General features: G+C 39.6%; 1 protein-coding gene across 1 annotated transcript in view; it reads left to right on the top strand.

The window, feature by feature from the left end:
• Window positions 1–6,343: 6,343 nt before the first annotated feature.
• The window catches only part of csmd2 (CUB and Sushi multiple domains 2), a 539,567-nt gene continuing 523,114 nt past the window's right edge, over window positions 6,344–22,796 (top strand). The window contains exons 1-3 of the mRNA XM_069896324.1: window positions 6,344–6,381; window positions 6,775–6,899; window positions 13,985–14,106. Of these exons, the coding sequence (XP_069752425.1) occupies window positions 6,344–6,381; window positions 6,775–6,899; window positions 13,985–14,106 (285 nt within the window). The remainder of the gene's footprint in view (window positions 6,382–6,774; window positions 6,900–13,984; window positions 14,107–22,796) is intronic.

Below are 22,796 nucleotides of genomic sequence, written 5' to 3'. Positions count from 1 at the left end.
ACTGGCTTGTGATCACTAAGGTTTATAAAACCCTTCTGCCCAAACACACCCACACAACCAATTAACCTACTAACACCGTACGTCTTTGGAATATGGGAGAAGCCGGAACACCCAGAGGATGGATGCGGGGGAAAACCATATAACCGTATAACCACTTACAGCACAGAACAGGCCAGTTCGGCCCTACTAGTCCATGCCGTAGCAAATCCCCACCCTCCTAGTCCCACTGACCAGCACCCGGTCCATACCCCTCCAGTCCTCTCCTATCCATGTAACTATCCAGTCTTTCCTTAAATGTAACCAATGATCCCGCCTCGACCACGTCTGCCGGAAGCTCATTCCACATCCCTACCACCCTTTGCGTAAAGAAATTTCTCCTCTTGTTCCCCTTATAATTTTCCCCTTCAATCTTAAACCATGCCGTCTGGTTTGAATCTCCCCAACTCTTAATTGAAAAAGCCTATCCACATTTACTCTGTCTGTCCCTTTTAAAATCTTAAACACCTCTATCAAGTCCCCCCTCAATCTTCTACGCTCCAGAGAAAAAAGCCTTTCCCTGTAACTCAGACCCTGAAATCCTGTCAACATTCTCGTGAACCTTCTCTGCACTCTCTCCATTTTGTTTATATCTTTCCTATAATTTGGTGACCAAAACTGTACACAGTATTCCAAATTTGGCCTCACCAATGCCTCGTACAATTTCATCATAACCTCCCTACTCTTGAATTCAATACTCCGATTTATGAAGTCCAACATTCCAAATGCCTTCTTCACCACACCATCTACCTGAGTATCAGCCTTGAGGGTACTATTTACCATCACTCCTAAATCCCTTTGTTGCTCTTCAAATCTCAATAGCCTACCATTTAATGCATATGACCTATTTAGATTTGCCTTTCCAAAATGTAACACCTCACACTTATATGTATTAAATTCCATCAGCCATTTCTCAGCCCACACCTAAATCACCTTTAAATCTACGGTAATCTTCCTCACTGTCCACAACTCCACCAATCTTTGTATCATCCACAAACTTGCTTATCCAATTCTCCACCCCTACTTCCAGATCGTTAATATATATAACAAACAATAGTGGGCCCAGGACCGATCCCTGAGGAACTCCACTAGTCACCGGCCTCCAATTGGACAAACAATTTTCTACCACTACTCTCTGACACCTCCCATCCAACCATTGCTGAATCCATTTCACTACCTCCTTAACATACAAACACCTACCGCACCACGGCGAATTGGAACCCGTGTCGCTATGCTATTATAGTGACCTAATGTCTGTGGGAGCATTTGGTTTATTTACCAGCATAATAGTATAAATCAAATTTATTACCATCCAATTGTACAAGTACAACCCAATGAAACAGTGTTATCCGGTACTTGGTGCAAAACATGCAGACACACAACCAGACATTACACACATATAGATAAGCGATAAGTATACAAAATAAATAAATAAACATTCTTTAATTAACAGTCGAGTCTTTGAAGATTAGTATGAGCAGTTAATTCGGTTGTTCAGCAGTTTTACTACCTGTTGGAAGAAGCTTTTTCTCAGCCTGGTGGTTCTGGTTCTGATACTCCTGTGTCTCTTTCCTAATGGGAGTAGCTGAATGCTGCTACATGCATGGTGGTACGCACCCTCGATAATTTTGCACACCCCTCTTCAGCAGATCATGTGGATGGGGGAAGGGAGACCCCAGTGATTCTCTCTGCTGCCCTGACAGTCATGTGGTTTGACCTGCGATCCAAATCTCTACAGCAACTGTTCCACACCGTGGTGCAGCTGATCAGGATCCTATTGATATAGTTTCCCGTCGAAAGTTAACAGGACGGTGGCCAGTAGCGGTCTTCTCAGGACTTACGCCTTCATTACAAGTGAGGAGATGTTGTGTTTCCAGGATAGGTCAGTTGTTCAGTGGACTCTGAGGAACTTGGTGCTCTCTATTCACTCCACTACTCTGTTAATAATTCATAGTGGTGATTGGTCATTCCTGGTCCTTCTGAAGACCACAATCATTCCCTTTGTCTTGTTCACTTTGGGACTCAGGTTGTTATTCTCACACTATATGACAAGATTTACCACCTCTTCTCTGCAGTGTGACTCATTGTTGTTGCCGATGAGGTCAATTATTGTTGCGTTATCTGCCCACTTGATGCCACTGGATCTGCTGATGTGATCATCGGTCAGTAACGTGAACAGGAGTCGGCAGAGCACACAGCCCTGAGGAACTTCAGTTCTTAGCATGACAGTGCATTATGTTCTGCTGCGGAGACAGACAGATTGTGGTCTTTCCATTAGGAAGTCCAGAAACCAATTAGAGAGAGGAGTGTTGAGTCCCAGCGAGGACAGCTTCTCCAACAGCCTCTGGAGAATTATCGTCTTAAAGACTGTGTTGAAGTCGATGGACAGCAGCTTGGTGAATGGGTCGTCGTTCGCCAGGTGGGTCAGGATGGAGTGGAGGGACAAGGCTATAGCATCATCAGTGAAACAGTTTCATCTATAGCAAATTGAAATGGATCGAGGGTTCTGTGAGATGCACTTTGATGCGTTCCATCACCAGGCGCTCAAAGCATTTCGTAACGGTCAGTGCCACAGGGGGTAGTCATTGAGGTCTGTTACAGTGCCCTCTTTGGTATTGGGATGATGGAAGCCCGGGGGGAGGGGGGGGTGGTGGGGAACGATGGACTCTCGAGAAGTTCTATTTATAACTACAACACAAAATAGATGCATTTATTTTAAAACAAAAATGTGCTCAGAGCATGAGCCACAGTACTGAACGATGACTCTCCATCAGTTGCTCTGCACAGTCCTTCAGAACCTGATCTGGTATGTTGTCTGGTCCTTATGCCTTGTATGGGTTCACCTTGTCCCAGGCTATGCAGGGGCCCCATTCATCAGGAAGGCACAGGGATTTTTACATAGTTGGGGAATTAAGGGATATGGGTAGGTGGAGATGAGCCTATCATCAGATTAGCCATGATCTCAATGAATGGTGGAGAAGGCTTTATGGGCTAGATGGCCTAATCTTGCTTCTATTCTTCTGTTCTTATGAGATTTCTTCAGCATTTGCCTGTTTTTCTCATTGAACCATGCATAGAAGATATTTGGTCTGTTGGGAAGTGAGGTGTCATTGTCCTTAACTCGCAAGGTTGTCTTGTGATTGGTTGTGGTCTTGATAGTCCTGATTCCTTTCCATATGCACTTTGTGCCACCAGTGTCTTACAACTGTCTCTAGATCTTCTGTGCATGCCGACGCTTTGTCTTTTGGGAGAGAGTTCAGCCCTGGCTGATCTTGATGCTATCTTTTCTCCTGTCCTGAAAACAGCATCATGAGCTCTGAGAAGTTCCTGGACCTCTGTATCCAATCATGGTTTCTGGTTCACCCTGGTTGTGAAGCATTTAATCTCGGTGACATCCTCAATGCATTGGCTCACGTGGCCGATGTTTACCTGACCATTATAGATTGCCACCTCTCTGAAAGAACTCTGGACCGTGGTCTCAGAGCAGTCTTCCAGTGCTGCTATCCCCCTCCCCAACTCCCCAACCCCCTACTCCTCCTCTGGCCATGTCCTGATCTCCCTACACACTGGTTTAGTTCCGTTTGCCAGTGGTCTATATGCTGGGGTTAGCAGGATAAAGATATGATCCAGGTATCTAAGGTGGGAGTGAAGGGCAACCTTGTACGCAGCAGGGACGTTGGTGTGCACCCAATCCAGTTGTGCTCTCTTCACTCAACTCTCCCACACATGATAAAGAAGTACCTATTACCAATATATTAAAATGAGAAATCTGGATTTTTTTTTCTGACATTTACAACAGATTTGGATTTCAATATTATTCATTTTGAAAACCAATGCTTCATTCAATACATCTTCCTGAAATCAGTCACATGCTAATCTATATATGTCTCACTCTAGCTCTGTGAGGTAATAGAGTGCTTTTTTAAAAGGTTAAGAATTGTGTCCCCTTTGTGGGAATTGTGCAAAGCAGATTTCACTCCACGAAAGAGGGCAGGTGCCTCACCATATCAGGAAGATGAAATATATCATCACAGACTATTCCTTCCTGTGAGTTCTATTTATAACTAGAACACAAAACAGATGCATTTATTTTAAAACAAAGATGTGTTCAGAGCATGAGCCACAGTACTGAAATAAAATTTCACCTTTTATCTGACTAGATTAAAAGATTTCAACTGGAATATTTCTAATTGAAACTAAATCTATTAAGAAATTAAAGTGTTGAGATTCTATTTACGAAGCATATCAACATGAATTTTAATTTGATTTTATTTTGTTATTATCTCTCTTCCACTGTGATTCCTGAAACCAGATTACATCTGTGGTATTGTGGAGTTTAGTTATGAAAGGATATTAACATATTCACATCCTGCGTGCAACGCGGACACCTCCCTGGCTTTCTGCACCCTCAATTTGGTTAACAGTGTCAGTGGTGACTGAACCTGTGGTATCTGGGGTTGGGGGGGTTCATCATGTTGTTGGAAATATAAGTAAAGAAAATGAGGTAGAGCTAAAGCGATACAACCTTTCTTTTTTTTTATTATTTTTTTATTTTTCACTCTATGAACCATACTGACCAAAATACACACAAACATTTCCCTCTTGAATGTACACAGTGTCATTTTCTCCCCTTCTCCCCTTCCCTCTCTCCTTCACCCCCCTCCCCACCCACTCAACATTCAACATATATGATACATTAAACCCATTAAACAATGTCATCACACAATGAAAATAAACAAGAAATTTGGGTCATCTACTTTTACATACTGTGTCAGTTCATTTCGTCTTCTCCTTCTATCACTTTAGGGGGTGGAGGTCCGTGGCAGGACTTCTCTGTTGTGTTCCATGTACGGTTCCCAAATTTGTTCGAATACTGTGATGTTATTTCTTAAATTATATGTTATTTTTTCCATTTGAAAACATTTATTCATTTCTATGTACCATTGCTGTATTCTCAAGCTATCTTCTGATTTCCAGGTTGACATTATCCATTTTTTTTGCTACAGCTAAGGCAATCATAATAAATCTTTTTTGTGCTCCATCCAAATCAAGTCCAACCTTTCTTGAAGGCTGTCTCTCTTAACTAATGACAGGATCAAGATAGACAATGTGTCAGAGCCATACCTTGTGATGTAAGCCAGTTCTTAGATACCCTACACACATAAACAACACTTTTTCTCCTGTTGAAAGAAAATAAATCCATGCCATCAATGAAACTGCATTCAGTTAATGAAATGGCAGATCCTGAGGCCTTACTAATCATAGCAGGAGACTTCAATCTGATTAACATACATATGTCACTTACATATCTCTTGTCCTACCAGTAGCCTGAATGTTGTTGACGGCAGCTACACACTCATTGACCCTCTTCACATTGCCTATCGGCCAAGCAGATGCCATCTCCGAAGCTCCCCACTCATCTCTAGAACACCTGGATGCCAATGACACCTATATTGGACAACTACGCACAGATTACAACTCTGCCTTTAATACCAATATCTCTCATAAGCACGTTCCCAAACTTCAAGATCTAGGCCTCAGTGCCTCCCTCTGCAACTAGATCCCTGACTTCATTTCTAACAGGGAAAATGGTTAGCGCAACACTATTACAACCTGGGTTGGAGTCCAGTGCTCTCTGTAAGGAGTTTGTACATTCTCTCCTTGTCTGCGAGGCTTTCTTCTGGATTCTCCGGTTTCCTTCCACCCTACATAAGCATACAGGAGTCATAGGTTGATTGGTGGATTTGGAGAAAACATGATTGGAAGAAATGACAGAAGGTCAAAATGCAGCTCAGAATGTGATGAAAATGTTCCTCCCCTTCACAGACATCACCAACTCCTCCTGCTGCCTAGGAAAATTACCTAACATACTGATGGACTCATCACACCCCAGACACACATTATCTTCCTTTTCAATGTAATCCTATATTTTGTAAACTGTCCTCTTCAATGTTAGAGTTAACCTGTTCACAAATGAAAATTTCCAATGGTATGAGGTCTCTTACACATAAATTTAATGAAAGGCTCCTACCAACTCTATCTGTTGCCTGCATTTTGGGGAAACCGGGTCACCACCTTCTTTCCTGCTTATCAGCAGAAATTATTATGTGAGGATGTGGCAAATAAAATCATACAATGCTGGTCTGAGGACATAGAGGATACTACGTAACTGCTTTAAGTCCATTGACCGGTTCATATTCCAGAACTCTGTGGCCAACATTAATAAATATGCCATTGTTATCGTGGACTGAAGTCGCCAATGTGTGTGCCAAAGCAAACAATCCTGAGTCTTTTCCAAATGTAAACCATGGATGAATTGCCTCTCCACTCTCTATTGAAGTCCAGGTGTGAGGCATTCAAATTAGGTAACCCTGGCTGATTCAAGAAATCCAAGTTTGACTTCTGAAGAGCCACCAGGGAGGTTTGAGGTTCATTGTTGGGTTAAAGGATAGGAGAGAGTAAAGACCTTAACCTAATGTAATTTCTCAACTCTTGTCACTTGATGTATGGAAAAACGGTACCTTATTCATCAGCCTATCCATCTGTCACTTGTAATGAGAATGTATTTCAGGAAAAAAAAACATTAAAAATGTCTGTCTTAAAATTGTATGTTATGAATGATTGAACCCTTCCAGCAGAGGACATAATGTTACATTAGTCTGATCACAATGAAATTGCATGTCAGTGTTTTTACACTTTATGTTCAGGAAAACTAACAGCTTCTCTTTCTCCTTTTAGTCTGGGCTCCAGTGTCCAATTCTCATGTGATGAAGGCTATGAGTTGCAAGGGTCCAAGAGCATCACCTGTCTCAGAGTTACTGACATGTTTGCAGCTTGGAGTGATCACAGACCATTCTGCCGAGGTGAGGAATTACTGACAATCGCCAGGCTGAGCAGATGACTAGTTTCCACCTTCACAGTTGTTCTGAGCCATTATTCTTACCCATCCCTTCATTTCTGTGAATTGATGTGTCCTTCGTGCCAATGTGTGATTGAAGGAACAGGGACTTGGAGGAAAATTAATAATTTTAAGAAGGTAGGTGGCCACAATAAAGGAACTACAGATAAGATTCCACTTTCTGAAGTTGCCAGGAATTTCAAATTGAGAAGGTATATTTTGTGAGTAGCGACTAATTAGCTACAATTAAATATTATGACAGTGTGAGCTTTGTTAAGAAATTTATATTGTTCATTGTGACATTTTCATTAAAGCCCCAGCAATTTATTAATGCAGAGAAGTGGGATTTTAGTTTTCAGTTTTATTTTTGACGGAATACTCTTGTAAGTGTACTCAAAAGCAGATGAATGACTCTTGATGCATCAAACCCATTCTGTCATTCGTGGAGGTCATGCCTGAACAATAGCCTAGCTCCATTTTTTTTTGCCCTTTTCATCAAGTAATGATCACTGAGCAGGAGAAGATGGGTTGATGCAAGGAGGATCACGCCTCCGTCTCATATCAGTCTCAAGAAATAAATAAAACATGATTTGAGAAAGTCGAAATGTACCGACTTGGATGCAGAGTTTCTCCCATCAAAGAACAAAGTACATGTATGCACCCCCTCCAGAAATCCAGCCAATTACCGGCTAATAACCCATCTAATCACAGTATAGAAAAGGCCCTTCAATTATTATTCTGCCTGCATGTTGACTTGCGCGCTGAATATAGCCCACCATACCCCTCCCATCCATGTACCTATCAATTTTTTCTTAAATGTCAGAGCATTTACCACACTCTCACCACTCTTTAACTGAGGCAGGTCCCCCTTCTCGACGTTCACCCTTAAACCATATCCTCGAGTTTTGTCTCACCTAACATCAGCGTTGCTTGCAATCACTCTATCTATATTCATCATAATTTCTTTATCCTGATCAAATGTCCAGGAGGTTACATAAAATTCAGAACAATGTCCCTTTCAGAAAATATCTAATTATCTCATAGTTTAATTTGAGCATTAACAATATGCCAAAAATTAGAAATGTATTGCATAAAATGGAATGAGCTGCTCATTTTAAATAATCACTTTGAAATGAGAGGGATTCATTACTGTATTTTTAACTCGTAAAATAGAAAAAATGAAGCATGTATGATTAGCTATAGTAATATTCAGAGACAAATTTATTTCCACCACATTTCTCCTGGAAATAGTTATTTTGTTTTGCTGCTTCTATCCAGTTTTTGAAATATAAATGACCTGGATGAAAATATACATGGTTAAGATTTATAGTTGATGCTAAACTTAGTGGAATCATGGACAACAAGGAATGTTATCTGAGGACACAGTGGACAGAAATGATCTGGAAAGTTGAATCAAAATTTCATCCATTGAAGTGTGAGGTAGTGCACCTGGGAAGTCAAATTCAAGTAGGGCATTTAGTGTAGATCACAGAGACCCCATTGATACTGGAGCTCATCCAGATGAGACCAAGCAAAATACAAATGCTGGGGATCACATCTGAGCAGACAGCCAATTTGTGTTGCCTACTGATAAAGTGAAGTGAAAGCATTGAGGATTTCTACTTGAATTTAACAATGGATGGTCAGCTGTGAGGAAACCTTGCATAATTCAGAAAGTGAGCCCAAAACATTTTTTTTTTTCATTCTGAACGTAGGCAATACTTGGAGTGTTAATGAGCGGGAACTTTCACCCTAAAGCAGGAAGCTTCAGAGAAGTTATAAACTTACAAAAGGAATTACGAAGTGTAATTACTCAAGAGCTAAGTTTGCAATATTTACAAAGCTTGCTAAAGACGTATAATCCACCAAAAGAAAGCTCTCATTCATTTTCTTTCCTTTTTTTTCTTTTTCAATATTTCTTTTCTGATGCCGTGTATAATTCATGTAAAATCAGAAGCTTAAAAGGTCAGGTCTCCATGTGATACTCAGAAAAGGGTTATTTTATTTTTTTTCGAAATGTAATGCAATGAATGATCTGTTTATTAACATACCGTACTCTATTTGCAAACTATAAATTCAGGAGTCTTGTGTTTCTGACTTGGAGAGTCAGAGCTCAAATATAACATTAGTTTCAGATTTGCTAGCTCAGTGGGTTGAAAAATTTCTCTCTCACATCAAGAGGATTTGGAATGAAGCAGGATTAAACTTGTGAGGCAGTGGACCTAATCATGTGGGAGTAATGATTGCAAAACTTTCTTTTCACTTATTATCCTGCAAAGATTACAGGACCTTTGAGAATTTTGTTTGTGTGTGTGAACTTGAATATTTTGCTGGAAGTCTTTAAGTTGTATCTCAATGCTAAAATCATCATGGAGTTAATTTGGAACAAGAACCTGGACTAAACATCGAGTAGTTACATTACAGAAATCTCATGCTGGAGGTATAGCAAGAACCATCCTCCCATTGATTGGATTAAAATAAATAAAATAGAAGTCTGGAATTTGAAAAAAATTCCAGGTTAATTCTTGGTTCAAAAACATATTTTCAAACTGTTAATTGAAATCTCTAAATCTCTAATGGCTTATTAATGTAGATTTTTTAAAATGTTTTACTTTTTAACTGCCTTTAGAAGTTTTTGAAGCTTTGAAATGTTCTTATTTTAGACTTTTCAACACCTTTTGAATATTTCATTTTGAGGTTTCCTCATTTGTTTAAGTCTATTATAGGTTATTTCTCTGTTTTCTTCTTGTTTTATGGCCAGTTCAATGCTGCCCCACATGATATTTTGCACTTTGCCATTTCTGCCCATCTCTTTCCCTTAGATTTTAACATGAAAAATTCTCCAGTGATGCCTGCGACTCTCCTCAAGTTGCCTTCACTAAATTTTAAATTAAAATTCTAGAAATTGATAAATTTAATATTTTAAAATTTAAATGTATACATATAGCACAGTAACAGGTCCTTCCAGCCTGTGTCCCCAAATACCCCAATTTATCTACAACTCCCATATTTTTTAAAAGGCGGGATGTTACATGCTCAGACAGCAGCAATAGAAATTTCCCAAGATAGTGTTATATCTAAAATAACATTTTTACCATTTATTACTAATAATGTAACACCTCATCTAACTTATCTAAACCTAACCCCCAACTATGTGTGATATACATGTGAGTGTGTTGGGGGTGTGGCAGACCCCAAAACATTACAACTCAGGCACAATACTGGAATGTCAGTTCAAAGATCGGTCTCAGAAATGCAGGTTTTAAATTGATGCAAAGAAGTAATCACAGAGTAGGTGACCAGACTGTGGCAAACTCAAATTCCTTGTTGATGTGCTCCAGAGAAAGGTCCTTTTCAGACAAATGGTAAACAAAACTCCCCTTTTCCTAGCTGGCATAGGGGAAACAAAGCAAATGATTTTCACAAAGCTTCTCGAACCCTTTTGTGGGTCAACTGAAATGACCACCACAATGATCACATCAACATCCAGAATTTCTGCTGCACGCAGAACCAGTGTGGTACACCAATCCCCCTTCAAAAGTGACCTTTCCTTTGGACATGGTGGAGCATATTCATTCTCCTTACAGGGAGAAATCAGACAAATTGTCCATTACCACATGAAGCCACTTTAGCACCATATTATTCCAAAAGCTGCTGCTCTCGTGCTGCTTCCTTAAAATGGCCCCAATCAAACAACGTACTGTTTCTTTAATACGCTGGTGCCATCATCTCTGCACCTGTGTTTCAGAGGCCCTTCCTCTCTCTTCAGAAGTAGTGAAAACGAGTCCACCCTGTCCTCGCCTGTCAGCTCACAGTTAATCTCCAAAGCTTGATTTTGTTAGCTCTTAATGTGACAGTCCCACACAAATGAAAATGAACTGGCAGCACATAATAGGGAAGAAACCATAGTGCTTGGAGGAAATCCACGCAGACATGGGGAGAACATATAAACCTCGCTAGTGCTGTAATAGTGTTGTGTTAACCGCCACTCTAACCATGCTGCCCCAAGAAATAATAATGTCTGGGTAGAGTTAAAGATTAAAAGACATAAAAATTATTAATGGGAGTGTCATGAAACCACTATTGTACATATTTGTTATATGTAAATTACATGACCTTTTATGTTTGACCTTGCTGTCACTGGCCAGCTCATGAGTAGGCCACAAGCCTACTCCCAGTTCAAGCCCAGGTCAGTGTGAGTGACCAACACAGGGATGCAGTCCACCTTTTTGCAATTCAAAGCCTTCAGTTTCATTCGTTGTGCAATTGATTGCGCATCAGGGAGCAAGTCAGCCTTTCATGTTCCTGAAACATTGACAGTCTTTCTCCCTTCACAAATGCTGCCTGCCCCACTGAGCATTTCCAGGAATTCTTCATTAGTTTTGGATTTCTAACATCTTCAGTATTTTGTCTTGGGAAACTACATGAATTTTGTGTATGATAGTTATTGTATTTTCATTATTCATGGATACTTTTTAAAAATTCTTCAATGGGATGAGAAGATCATTGTCAAGGTCGGAATTCATTGTTTAATTAACATGAGTAATTTATCATTTCAGAAGACAGATCTAAAGGTCAACCACATTGAAAGGTCTGGAATCAGACAAAGACTAAACCAAATAATGATGGCACATTTCCTTCAATGAAGGGCAATGTGGGACTTAATCAAATAGTTCATATCCCACACATGGATTTATCTTCTAGTTGTCTTTTGATCAGAAAGCAAGGTATTCCAAGTGTTGAAAATCTGAGAAAATAAAATTTCTCTAAGTATTCACAAGGTCAGTCTGTATCTGTGAAGATAAAAAAAAGTGTTCACATTCAAGGCAGTGATCTTCCATCATTTAATGTTAGTTATATAACCATATAACCACTTACAGCACAGAACAGGCCAGTTCGGCCCTACTAGTCCATGCCGTAGCAAATCCCCACCCTCCTAGTCCCACTGACCAGCACCCGGTCCATACCCCTCTAGTCCCCTCCTATCTATGTAACGATCCAGTCTTTCCTTAAATGTATCCAATGATCCCGCCTCGACCACGTCTGCCGGAAGCTCATTCCACATCCCCAGTTAACTCCATTTGTTTCTTTTTCAAGAAAATACAATTATTCAATAGCAGTTTTGTGTTTACATCTAATATTTTGCTATTTATATAGCAGAAATATTTACAGTTAACAGTGCCTGTTGGATGGAATCGAGATAGATTGACAAATCCATCTGTTTTTCCAAAGGTTTTGTGATCGAGAATATCTTCCTGGTGGAGTTCAAACATGTTAAGTTTCTTTCCCTCCACCCAACGAATGGTGACCTTACTTTTATGAAATGTAACAATGGTGACTATTAGACTGTGAGCAACTGGTTTTGTTCGCAACCTGGACACTGCTGCTATACATGGAGCATTAATCACGAAGGGACCATTCTTCGAAAAATTGAAACTTCTGCAGCAAAATTGGAGAATACATAGTAGATCGAAATAGGAAAAGTAAATATGGGCAAATCATTTGCTGCTCTGGATAATTCTTGTAATGATCGTGATCATGTTTGCAAAGCAACTAGCAAGGCCTTGCTGTTTGATTATACTTGGCTGCCACCAGGGGCCAAACAGAGCAGGAGACACACAGTATGCAGTATCTGTAATGGAGACTTGCAGCCTCATGGCCTGCCTCATGCTGCTGTTTACAACAACTTTAAAGTAAAGAACTTTTTCCTTCATCCATGTGTTGTCTTGGAACTCATCCATACGAATACAAGATGAAACATTTCTTGCTCATGGTCTTTCAAAATGCTGATAATAAAAATCCACCATGAGTCTTTGCCTTTCATTTTCTCATGATCTGTGGAATAAAATTTGGAAGATAATGGAACCTTGAATGAATATCAAAACTTGCACTGTTTTTATGAAGGGTTGGAGGGGAAATCACTGGTTCTGAATCATTCTGTTCACTTCTTTGTTTTCCAGTTAAATAACAGACTGAAAAAGTAAGAATCCATTTGACCCAGAAGTTAAAAAGTACACATTCTGTGATCATAGTAACTCATTGGGAGCATGTTGCAGGAGATCTCTCACATCCTGGCACCCGCCAACCATCGAAGTAGGTTGTTATTGAGGTTCATGCTGGTGCTTCTCAACCCCACTGGACGCAGAGTATTATAAAATTAACCTTTGGCGTGCATTTTTTTATTTCACCAGGCCGGATACAGAACATCTGTTCTCAGGACTTGTGAAACAGCTAAATCTAACTTTTACTTGTGGATGATGTAGTTAGTGTAGTCCCATTAATCTCACCACTCCGTACATCTCCGCTGAGTTGCCTTTTCTTCATTCTCTTAGCTTCCTGCATCTCTGCTTGTAGTTCATGGGCCTAAGTCTTGTTACCAGTTTATTTAACTTCCTCTGTCGTTGTTCAAACTCGAACTATAATATGTAGTATTCCAAATAGATTCTGAATCGTATTGCAGTAACGATCAAGGAAAGGGTGCATCCAGAACAGGACATCAGTTCTATCCTTGATTGTATTGGAACCTTGCAGCTAATAGCCACCTGTGTCGCACACTCATATTGTTTATAATGCTTTTTTTTCCATGTTGCTCATCTGGATTCTCAAATAGTTCATTTTCAAGTGGTGACAACCATGTGTCATTATTGTATTCATTTTACTTCCAGACCATTATACTCCCTTGAAATTGATTTAGATTTAGGGAATCATTTGTCATAAAACAGAACTGAAAGAACAGTAATTGCTGCACCATGAGGGCAAAGATTTAATGAGCTGTGAAACATATTTTATTGTTGAATTTGACAGCATTTTTATTGCTTTGGAAAATATATCCAATTTATTTTAAACTTTCCATTTGCATCAGCCACTCTCATTCTGTATATAGTGTCTTTCAGCAAAAATGAATTGAGATAAGGTTTACCAGCAATGTACGATGTATGGATTTAATGTTAGTTTAATAGTATTAAAAGACAAACTTCCATTCACAGTGACAAATAGTTCTTAATACTAATTGAGCGTTGCTGTAAATTATTTCAAATTGTTTTGTTACAGCTCGAGTCTGTGGAGCCCATTTGAATGGTCCCTCTGGAGTTATTTCATCCCCCAATTTCCCAGTTCGGTATGACAGTGATACACATTGTGTATGGGTGATAACTGCCTCAGATCCTGACAAGGTAGGTCCTTTAGTTTGCTTGGTTTTCATGCTTCCAAACTGCTGGCTGACACCTCCACCATTACTGGAAAAGCCTTCTCCTGTGATATTTTGTTTCCATTCCACAGGAATTAATGATATTTTCAATAAATTTGGTAAATGCTAAAAGGTCGAAGGGAAGATGTACTGTTTACTTTGTGAAATAATACAGGTCATTTGGAATTCTACTCACATTTTCATTCATTGTTTACTAAGAAATAAAGAACAAGTTTTCTTTGACTGCAAGTCCTTTAACAATTTCAAATTCCACAAAGAGAATTCTGATCATTATTGTGCCATCTTTTCTCAGTGATGCTGGTTGAAGGCTAAACATTGGCATGATCTGGGGGAGAATCTCTCCATATTGGTAGAGGAGTGCTGTCAGGAAGCTTGTTGCCTCTGTAGACCTGGATTGAGTTATCAGTCCAGGAGAGTGATGTGAACCTAAAGGATTGATAATATGCTCAACCACTGAGCCATGCTCAAAACTTGCACTGTTTTTATGAAGTGTTTGAGGGGAAATCACTGGTTATGAATTTCTTCAACTGGCTCCTGCATTCTGATGGTACTTGTGTTGCCCGGTGACAATGCTTTTTCTCTTCCTTTCTCTCTCTCTCTCTTGTAGTAATCTATCCCTCAGAGCATTGACTTCTAGCTGTGGAGTCCCATGATTATTGTGCCATGTTCACTCTGTTCTTTCCCAAATTAAAGGAGCCCTATATAATATCACAGTTACAATGTCGTGAATTTCCATTGTTGAAAAAAATAATGCATTTGACCTCATAATAAGCATCTTTCTTGATTTACAATTTTCACCAGTTTAGATGTGCTGGTTTACAATTATTTTTTTTTAAAGTCCTCAAATAATACATGTATGTTAGCATGCACTTGAATCAAGAGTCACTGGATTATTACAAGGAGCAGGAATTGTCATCCAGCCATCCCAAATTCCCTGTTTCTGTTACCATTGCCTCTGGTTGAGATCAACCAAATGAAGACAAATGACTATTTCTGGAAAAAGAAGGCTACGTACCTTTGATCACTTATTCCATCAATATTTTAAGTATTTTCGTAGATGGCCTTTATTATCAATAATACAACCCTGTCTATGGGTTAATCTCCATTTCCAGGATAAATTTAACCTTGAAGGATGTTATAAAATGGGGAAGGTAGAAGTGAAAGCACCACATCACCAAACTATATTAAGGATATTCAAACTGCAATGCCATGTAATTACTTGAAGGTGAAAAATGTGTTGAATTTATTAAAAGTTTAAAAACTTGGAATCTATTCATGTCTCAGTCACCCTGAAAAAGCTGAGCCCTTGTAGTGGTCCTGAACCTCTTGATAGCTTGTAATGTAAATTTAGGAAACTGATTTAAATGTGTGAAAAGCAACAATATATATCAACTGCATGCAGAATAATTAATCGAGCTATTTACATTTTAATAAGGACTTTTAGGTCAGATGATTCAATCTTCAGCACTGGGAGTTAAATGCTGGCAGCCACCTATTTTGCAACATAAAAAAAGCAACATTGTTATCCATGTAATAGATTATTATTCATGTAATTAAGAAGTAATATGGGTGCCTTGTCAATTTTGTTTTGGAATTCAAAATAATGCTCTCCAGATTATAATTATTGGGAATTGCAGGAAATTATTTAACATCAATAGCTATTCATTGCAAATTATAGTTACCATTATTGCACCAATGTTATCTCCCCTGCTTGAATTACATTCTAAAATGGAACTATCCAATGAAATGCAAGTTAGTTCATTTTCCAATAGTTTGTTTTATAAATGTCTTTTTAGCTACGATCTAGTTTTGCATTGATTTAATGAATGTGAAACCACGATGGTCCTGATCTTCAGGCCAAATCTGCGGTGCATCAGAGTCATGTAATGGCCAAGGAATTAGCTTAGGTCTCATAAGTGTTCCATTTGATTCATGTTCAAATAGTGCATTCATTGTTGGTTCATATAATGGATCTTTTCTTGGTTCATGGTGTCTTCAATGCTATCCACTTCTCTGTTTCCTAGTGGGTTCATCTGCTCCAGAAAGTTTGTTGATTTTATTGGGTGAATAAATACCACGTTGCATATCCATGACTATTCCCATGCATCCTGTAAATAGTTGGTTTACAAACTCAATCAGCTATTATCATCAATTTAGAGCAACAATTACAAATTCCTCCCAGCCACCTTGAGTTACGATGTCATCTCTTCAAATTTATTGTATGCAATCATCAATTGACTGAAACAAACTTCAGGGAGTCAACAAATGATTAAATTACAGATTATAATTAAAGAAATTCAAATTTTTAATATTTGTTGACATTTTTCTACAGGTTTACAAACATCACAGCACTTCATCGTCTATCCAATATAGACATAACGAAGCAATGTTAGATTCACTCCTGAACCATGGTTATCAATTATTTTCAATCACTCTAGCCAAATGAATGTAACTTGTTCTTTTCTCTGTTCAGAACAGTATTTTTTCATCATCTACAAACTTTTAACTTTAATTCTCCCAATACTTGAAATATTCAGAATATTCATCGATCGAGGGAGGCGTATTGACAGAACTAAGTTATTTTCATTCCTGTAGTTACTTGGCCCATTTAGCTTTTAAACTGAACTTCCATGATATGATTCAACTATATAAACTAACGAGAAGCACATTAGTCAACACCACAGGGTTAGATTTGGCTTTTGAAATTCATCCCCTTATTCGAATCTGATTTCACCGAGTCTCCTTTATTCCAGCAGCAATCTGGTCTTTTTGATCTGAGTGGTCGAAGAGCCATTACTTTGTGTAATTTAAATGTTCGTGCATTCTTTATTTTCTGGTGGATAATTTCCAAGCTTTCCATTTGTTTCATGCCAGGAACATTAAAATATATTGTGTTGCGTGAAAGCTTCAAAGTCTTGGATCAGTTACAGGGCAGGAAGAATGTGTGACTACCAGGCTGGTTTTATAATCTCAAAGGGTGGGGAAACTATCAATATCAAGAGGGGGAGAGAACATGGAGTGAAAAGTAGGTGCAAGGCTGAGGGTCGGATGCTTAAGATATCTTTGTACGGAGCAGCCCAGGTTGCCATGGAGATAAACTGTAGACAATGTCATCGTGTGGAAGGTGGTCACCAGCAACCTAAGTTGGTGCAGAAGGAGAAGGAATGGGTGAACTGACACACAGAACAGGAGGACCAGACAATTCGTACAGGTATCGCTTGAATCCAGTTTGTTTCACAGCCTGCATTTGATGCCTAGTATGGGTTTGGATTATTGACAACAGTTAAGGAGAAAGAACATGACACTTTGTTCATAAAAACTATGGAACGAGTGAGATCACAGACAAAGCTTCTGGATTGTAGAGGCGAAGGACATACCCTAGCAGGTCAGGTCGAGCTAATGAAGAGAACATAACTGAGTCAACGTTACAGGTTGATAGCTGACCCAGTTTGGCGCAAACATACAAAGCACATTGACGGAACTCACTACTGTGTATAAATGGATTGAATGTGCCAAGATGGAACATGGCCTGTTTTGATTTTCTGTGAAACAATTTTGTAAACTATTCAGAGCAAAAAGAAGTTGGCTGGCTAAGTTGTTTAATGTAATGATACCAATCTCCGCAAAGAGACTTTAATTCTCAAAAGACGGATATTTTTCCAAGAATCACAAATTTCTGGTTTGGCTAGAGTTTTTTTGTATAGTTTTGAATACATTTTAGGAAGGATGTCAATGCCCTGGAGAGAATAAATGAGAGACACCAAATGGAACATGTTCATTTATGAAAAGAAATGAGCTTGGATTAAACAATTTAAATCATAATCAGTTCCAGTGCTCAAGAGTATTATGCTTTATCATGGTGTTGAGAATTGGGTGTGTAAGTTTAGAATAAAACACTTTCATATAAAGGATATTTGAAAATAAATATGTGCAGCAGACTAATTAAAATTGGTTTGGTACTTTCAGTGGCTTTCCATACAGAAAAGGATTAATCAAGAAGAAAAGCAGCCAGTGAGTTTGATTCATTTGCCATTGAGAATGAGAGAGTAGAAAAAAATTGGGATGATCTCAATCAGATATTAAGTAAAATAACAGAAAACAATATACCAAAGAATCCAGAGATCTTTCTCCTAAGTAACATAAAAAACAAAGAATTTGGAATTGATTTGGAGGATGCACAAAAAAGATTTGTTAAGATAGCTCTAGCCGTAGCAAAAAAATGTATTATGTCAACCTGGAAATTGGAAGCTAATTTGAAAATACAACAATGGTATATAGAAATGAATAAATGTATTCCATTAGAAAAAATAACATATAGTTTAAGAAATAATATTGAAATATTCGAACAAGTATGGGAGCCTTACATTAAATACAATAGCGAAAACCTACCGGGGACAAACATTACCTAAGTTGATGGAAGGAGAAGGAAAGAAAAGAATGGACTCAGTAGAATTTCTGGTGTATTTTTGTTGAATGACAACATTGTCTGACTGGCTTAATGCAACCTAGATTGTATACCTAAAATGGATGAGAGGGGGGGGTGGGGGGGTGGCTTGGGAGGAGGGAGGGGGGGGAGAAAAAGTCACTGTATATGTGTGAAAAAGTGTATATCATGGCTAATGTGATTTATGGTGTGAAAAATAAAAAATAAAAAAAAAATAAAAAAATAAAAAAAAAGAGAATGAAAATTGTGGACTCAAGCTCCAATTCAGACTTGAAAACCTAATCTACGCTTAGCTCTTCAGTGCTGAAATCGGAGATTGTTACATTAAAGTGAAGTCATATAGAGTGGCTTTGGTATTCTCAAAAAGAGTAAATGTTTATTCCAATCAGGTTTGTAAGTTGTCAAGAGGAGCCATGGCAGGCAGTACAAACCCAATCTTTGCCATGAACAGAGACCTGACCTTGCCATTGTTTGGATGTTCACACTTGTGGGATATGTTGCCAGCTCAAACCCAGGCTATGGAGCTTCAGTAGTGTCTGCCATACTACTGTGCGTCTGTGAGATTGAGAACATTGTGGATAACGATCATAGCGGAAGATGGTCACCCCACATTTTAAGTAGTTGCAGAAAGAGAAGGAATGGGTAAACTTGCAAGCTGGGAAGGTATCGCCTGAATCCAGTTGGTTCCACAGCCTGCATTTGGGTTGGGGTGATAGTTCTTCAGAAGAGTTCAGCCAGAGGAAAAACCACAATATCATGGAAGGGAAGGTTCAGTTGCATAGGGCAGGGAAGGATTAAAGGGAGTGAAATTGTGACAGATTACTTAATGATTGGGGGAATGGACTTGCATTTCTGTTGCTGGACACATGGCTCCAAGATGCTATGCAGGTTACTGGAGTTAAGGATCTCATGGTTGGCTGCTCGACATTCTGAAGAGGGAGGTGAAACGTCAATGCTTTAGTCCACATCTAAAGAAACAACAGAGAGGATTTCATACAGGCAGATTTTTGGCTGATAGGAAGGCGTTAGTAAGTTGGACCTTAAAAAGAATGATTTCTGGATGATTTAATATCCTCAGTTCTCATGAAGAAGGACCAAGCAGGTTAGGTCTGTGCTGCTTCAGAGTTAGAAGAATGAAAAGAGATCTTGTTGAAATGTTTAAGAGTCTGAGAGAGGACTGACAAGGTAAATGCTGAGAGGTTTTTTGTTCCTCGTCGCATATCGAGAAAGATTACCCAAAATTTCAAATAAGGCATCATTTAATTTCAAACTTTGGGTGTCAAACAGAATCTCAGGGTTGTATGTGATGTCATGGATGTACTCTGACAATAAATCTGAATTTGAATCTGACTTATTTAAGTTGGCCAAGAGGAAAAAATTGTTCTCTCAACTGGTCATGAATCTTTTGAATTTTCAGCTCCAATGTCATTGAATATATTCAATGCAAAGGTGGTCAGATATTTAAAGAGGCATGACAGGATTGAATCAGCAGACTTTGTCAAGCTGATTCACAATTTTTAACTTTTAATATTGTAACTTATGCAATCAGTAAGTTTGCATAACTATAACTTGTAACAAATTTAAATCATCATATTTTCTTATAATCTAAAAAAGAGGTCCTTCAGTCCATGTGTGCTTATATATATGACAATAAACTCTCATCTCTTATGAAACCAACTTGTTATGTTTGCTGGTGTGCCCTCCCTCCATTATCCACCTATTAACTCCTGCTAGTAAATCATATATACTACAAACCCTCCAACTCCGACAACGACCTGAACTACACTTCCTCACACCCTGTCCGCATCCATCCTTTTATCTCAATTTCTGCGTCACCGCTGCATCTGGTCCCAAGTTGAGGGCTTCCAGTCCAGATCTTCTAAAATGTCTGCCTTCTTCCACAAGTATGTCTTTCCCTACACCATTATCAACTCAGCCCTCACCTCTTCCATTTCCCACTCATCTGCCCTGGCCCCCCTCTGTCCCCAGATGCAACAAACATAGACTCCCCCTCATCCTCACCTACCAACCCCTGCATCCAACATATTACAGACTGGAATTTCCAGCACTTACTACAGGATCCCAACCCCAGATACATTTTTCCTTCTCCTCCCCTCTTGGCCTTCTGCAGGGACCACTCCCTCTGCGATTCCCTCATGCATTCATCCCTCTCCACACTTCTCTCCCCCCTCCCGTCCCCGCCGGCACCTTCCCCTGTGCAACACTTGTGCCCACACCTCCTCCCTCACCTCAGTCCAAGGCCCCAAAAAGACCTTTCAAATGAAGCAACATTTCACTTGTATATCCACAGGACTTGTTTACTGCATCCGGTGCTCCCTTTGTGGCAGTCTCTACATCAGAGAGACCGTTCACAGAATAGGAGATCGCTTCCTTAGGCACCTCCTCTCTGACCGCAACAACAGCGATCTCCCAGTAGCCAACCATTTCAATTCCGAGTCACACTCCTAGACTCACATGTCTGTCTATGGTCTTGTGTACTACCCCACCCTGACCACCCACAGATTGGAGGAACAACACCTTATTTTCCATCTGGGCACTCTCCAGCCAGATGGCATTAACATTGACTTTACTGCTTTCCATTAAACCTTTCTTTCCCCTCCCCCTTTCCTATTTTTTTCCACTGATTTCTTCTGTCCCTTCCTACTCCACCTATCATTTCATGCCTTTGCCAACCCCTTCCCCCCCCCACCCCACTACTCTTTTGTTTGGACGCCTGCTGGCATTTATCAATACTTTGGTGAAGGGCTCAAGCCCGAAACATCGGTTCTGTATCTTTGCCTTTGCCACATAAAGGACACGGTTTGCACTACTGAGCTTCTCCAGCATTTTGTGTTTTTACTATTACCTCCAGCTTGTGGGACTGTGTTCCTCCCTCTGCCCCTCCCATTCCCCACTTCCTGCCCCTCCCCCAACCCTGTCGTTTTGTTCAGGCACGTGCCTACATTTTGCTCATACCTTGACGAAGGGCTCAGGGCCAAAGTGTTGATTATCTATCTTTATCTTTGCTGTATGAAATACACTGTTTGACCTGCGGATTTCTCCAGTGCTATGTTTCTACTATATGTGTTCAAAGCTATGTGTTCAAACTTTAAGAAAAGTTGAATATTGATTAAAAATGTTTCATTTTTGTGACAAACTATATTAATAAAGCTTCAATATTTCATTGGTATTTTAAAAATGTATATCCCAAAATAAACATTGCCTGATTCACATTTGTTGATATGCAAACAAAATTGAATGGAAATAGGCAAAGTAAATCATTGTGTAAATCCAGTGCCACTGGAACGTAATTTAAAACTGCATTCCCAAATGCATCAAAGCATAGACTGTAACACACCGTTACTAAATTAAAGACCTTGATCTCTGAGAATTGTTTTTTTTAGACTGTAGTTTCAAGCTGTTTGCTCTAAATTTGATTGGTCTTAGCCTCTAGACCTCAACTACTTAATGAAGGATAAGACTGAACTGCAAAAAAAACCCAAATAATCTTTGTGAGATAATTAAGCAGATTAATAATGTGCTTTCTTTCAGCCGATAGCTCATTAGATTGTGATTCATCGCGACAAACTAAAGTCAAAATTTCAAAACATTACAAAACTATAATTTGTCATCTGTAAAGATTCTCTTCCTTCTTTGGCTTGGCTTCGCGGACGAAGATTTATGGAGGGGGTAAAAAGTCCACGTCAGCTGCAGGCTCGTTTGTGGCTGACCAGTCCGATGCGGGACAGGCAGACACGATTGCAGCGGTTGCAAGGGAAAATTGGTTGGTTGGGGTTGGGTGTTGGGTTTTTCCTCCTTTGCCTTTTGTCAGTGAGGTGGGCTCTGCGGTCTTCTTCAAAGGAGGCTGCTGCCCGCCAAACTGTGAGGCGCCAAGATGCACGGTTTGAGGCGTTATCAGCCCACTGGCGGTGGTCAATGTGGCAGGCACCAAGAGATTTCTTTAGGCAGTCCTTGTACCTTTTCTTTGGTGCACCTCTGTCACGGTGGCCAGTGGAGAGCTCGCCATATAATACGATCTTGGGAAGGCGATGGTCCTCCATTCTGGAGACGTGACCCATCCAGCGCAGCTGGATCTTCAGCAGCGTGGACTCGATGCTGTCGACCTCTGCCATCTCGAGTACCTCGACGTTAGGGGTGTGAGCGCTCCAATGGATGTTGAGGATGGAGCGGAGACAACGCTGGTGGAAGCG

The sequence above is a fragment of the Narcine bancroftii genome, chromosome 8 (genome assembly GCF_036971445.1).
Source record: "Narcine bancroftii isolate sNarBan1 chromosome 8, sNarBan1.hap1, whole genome shotgun sequence".
NCBI lineage: Eukaryota > Metazoa > Chordata > Chondrichthyes > Torpediniformes > Narcinidae > Narcine > Narcine bancroftii.
This window is presented reverse-complemented; position numbering and strand designations above follow the sequence as displayed.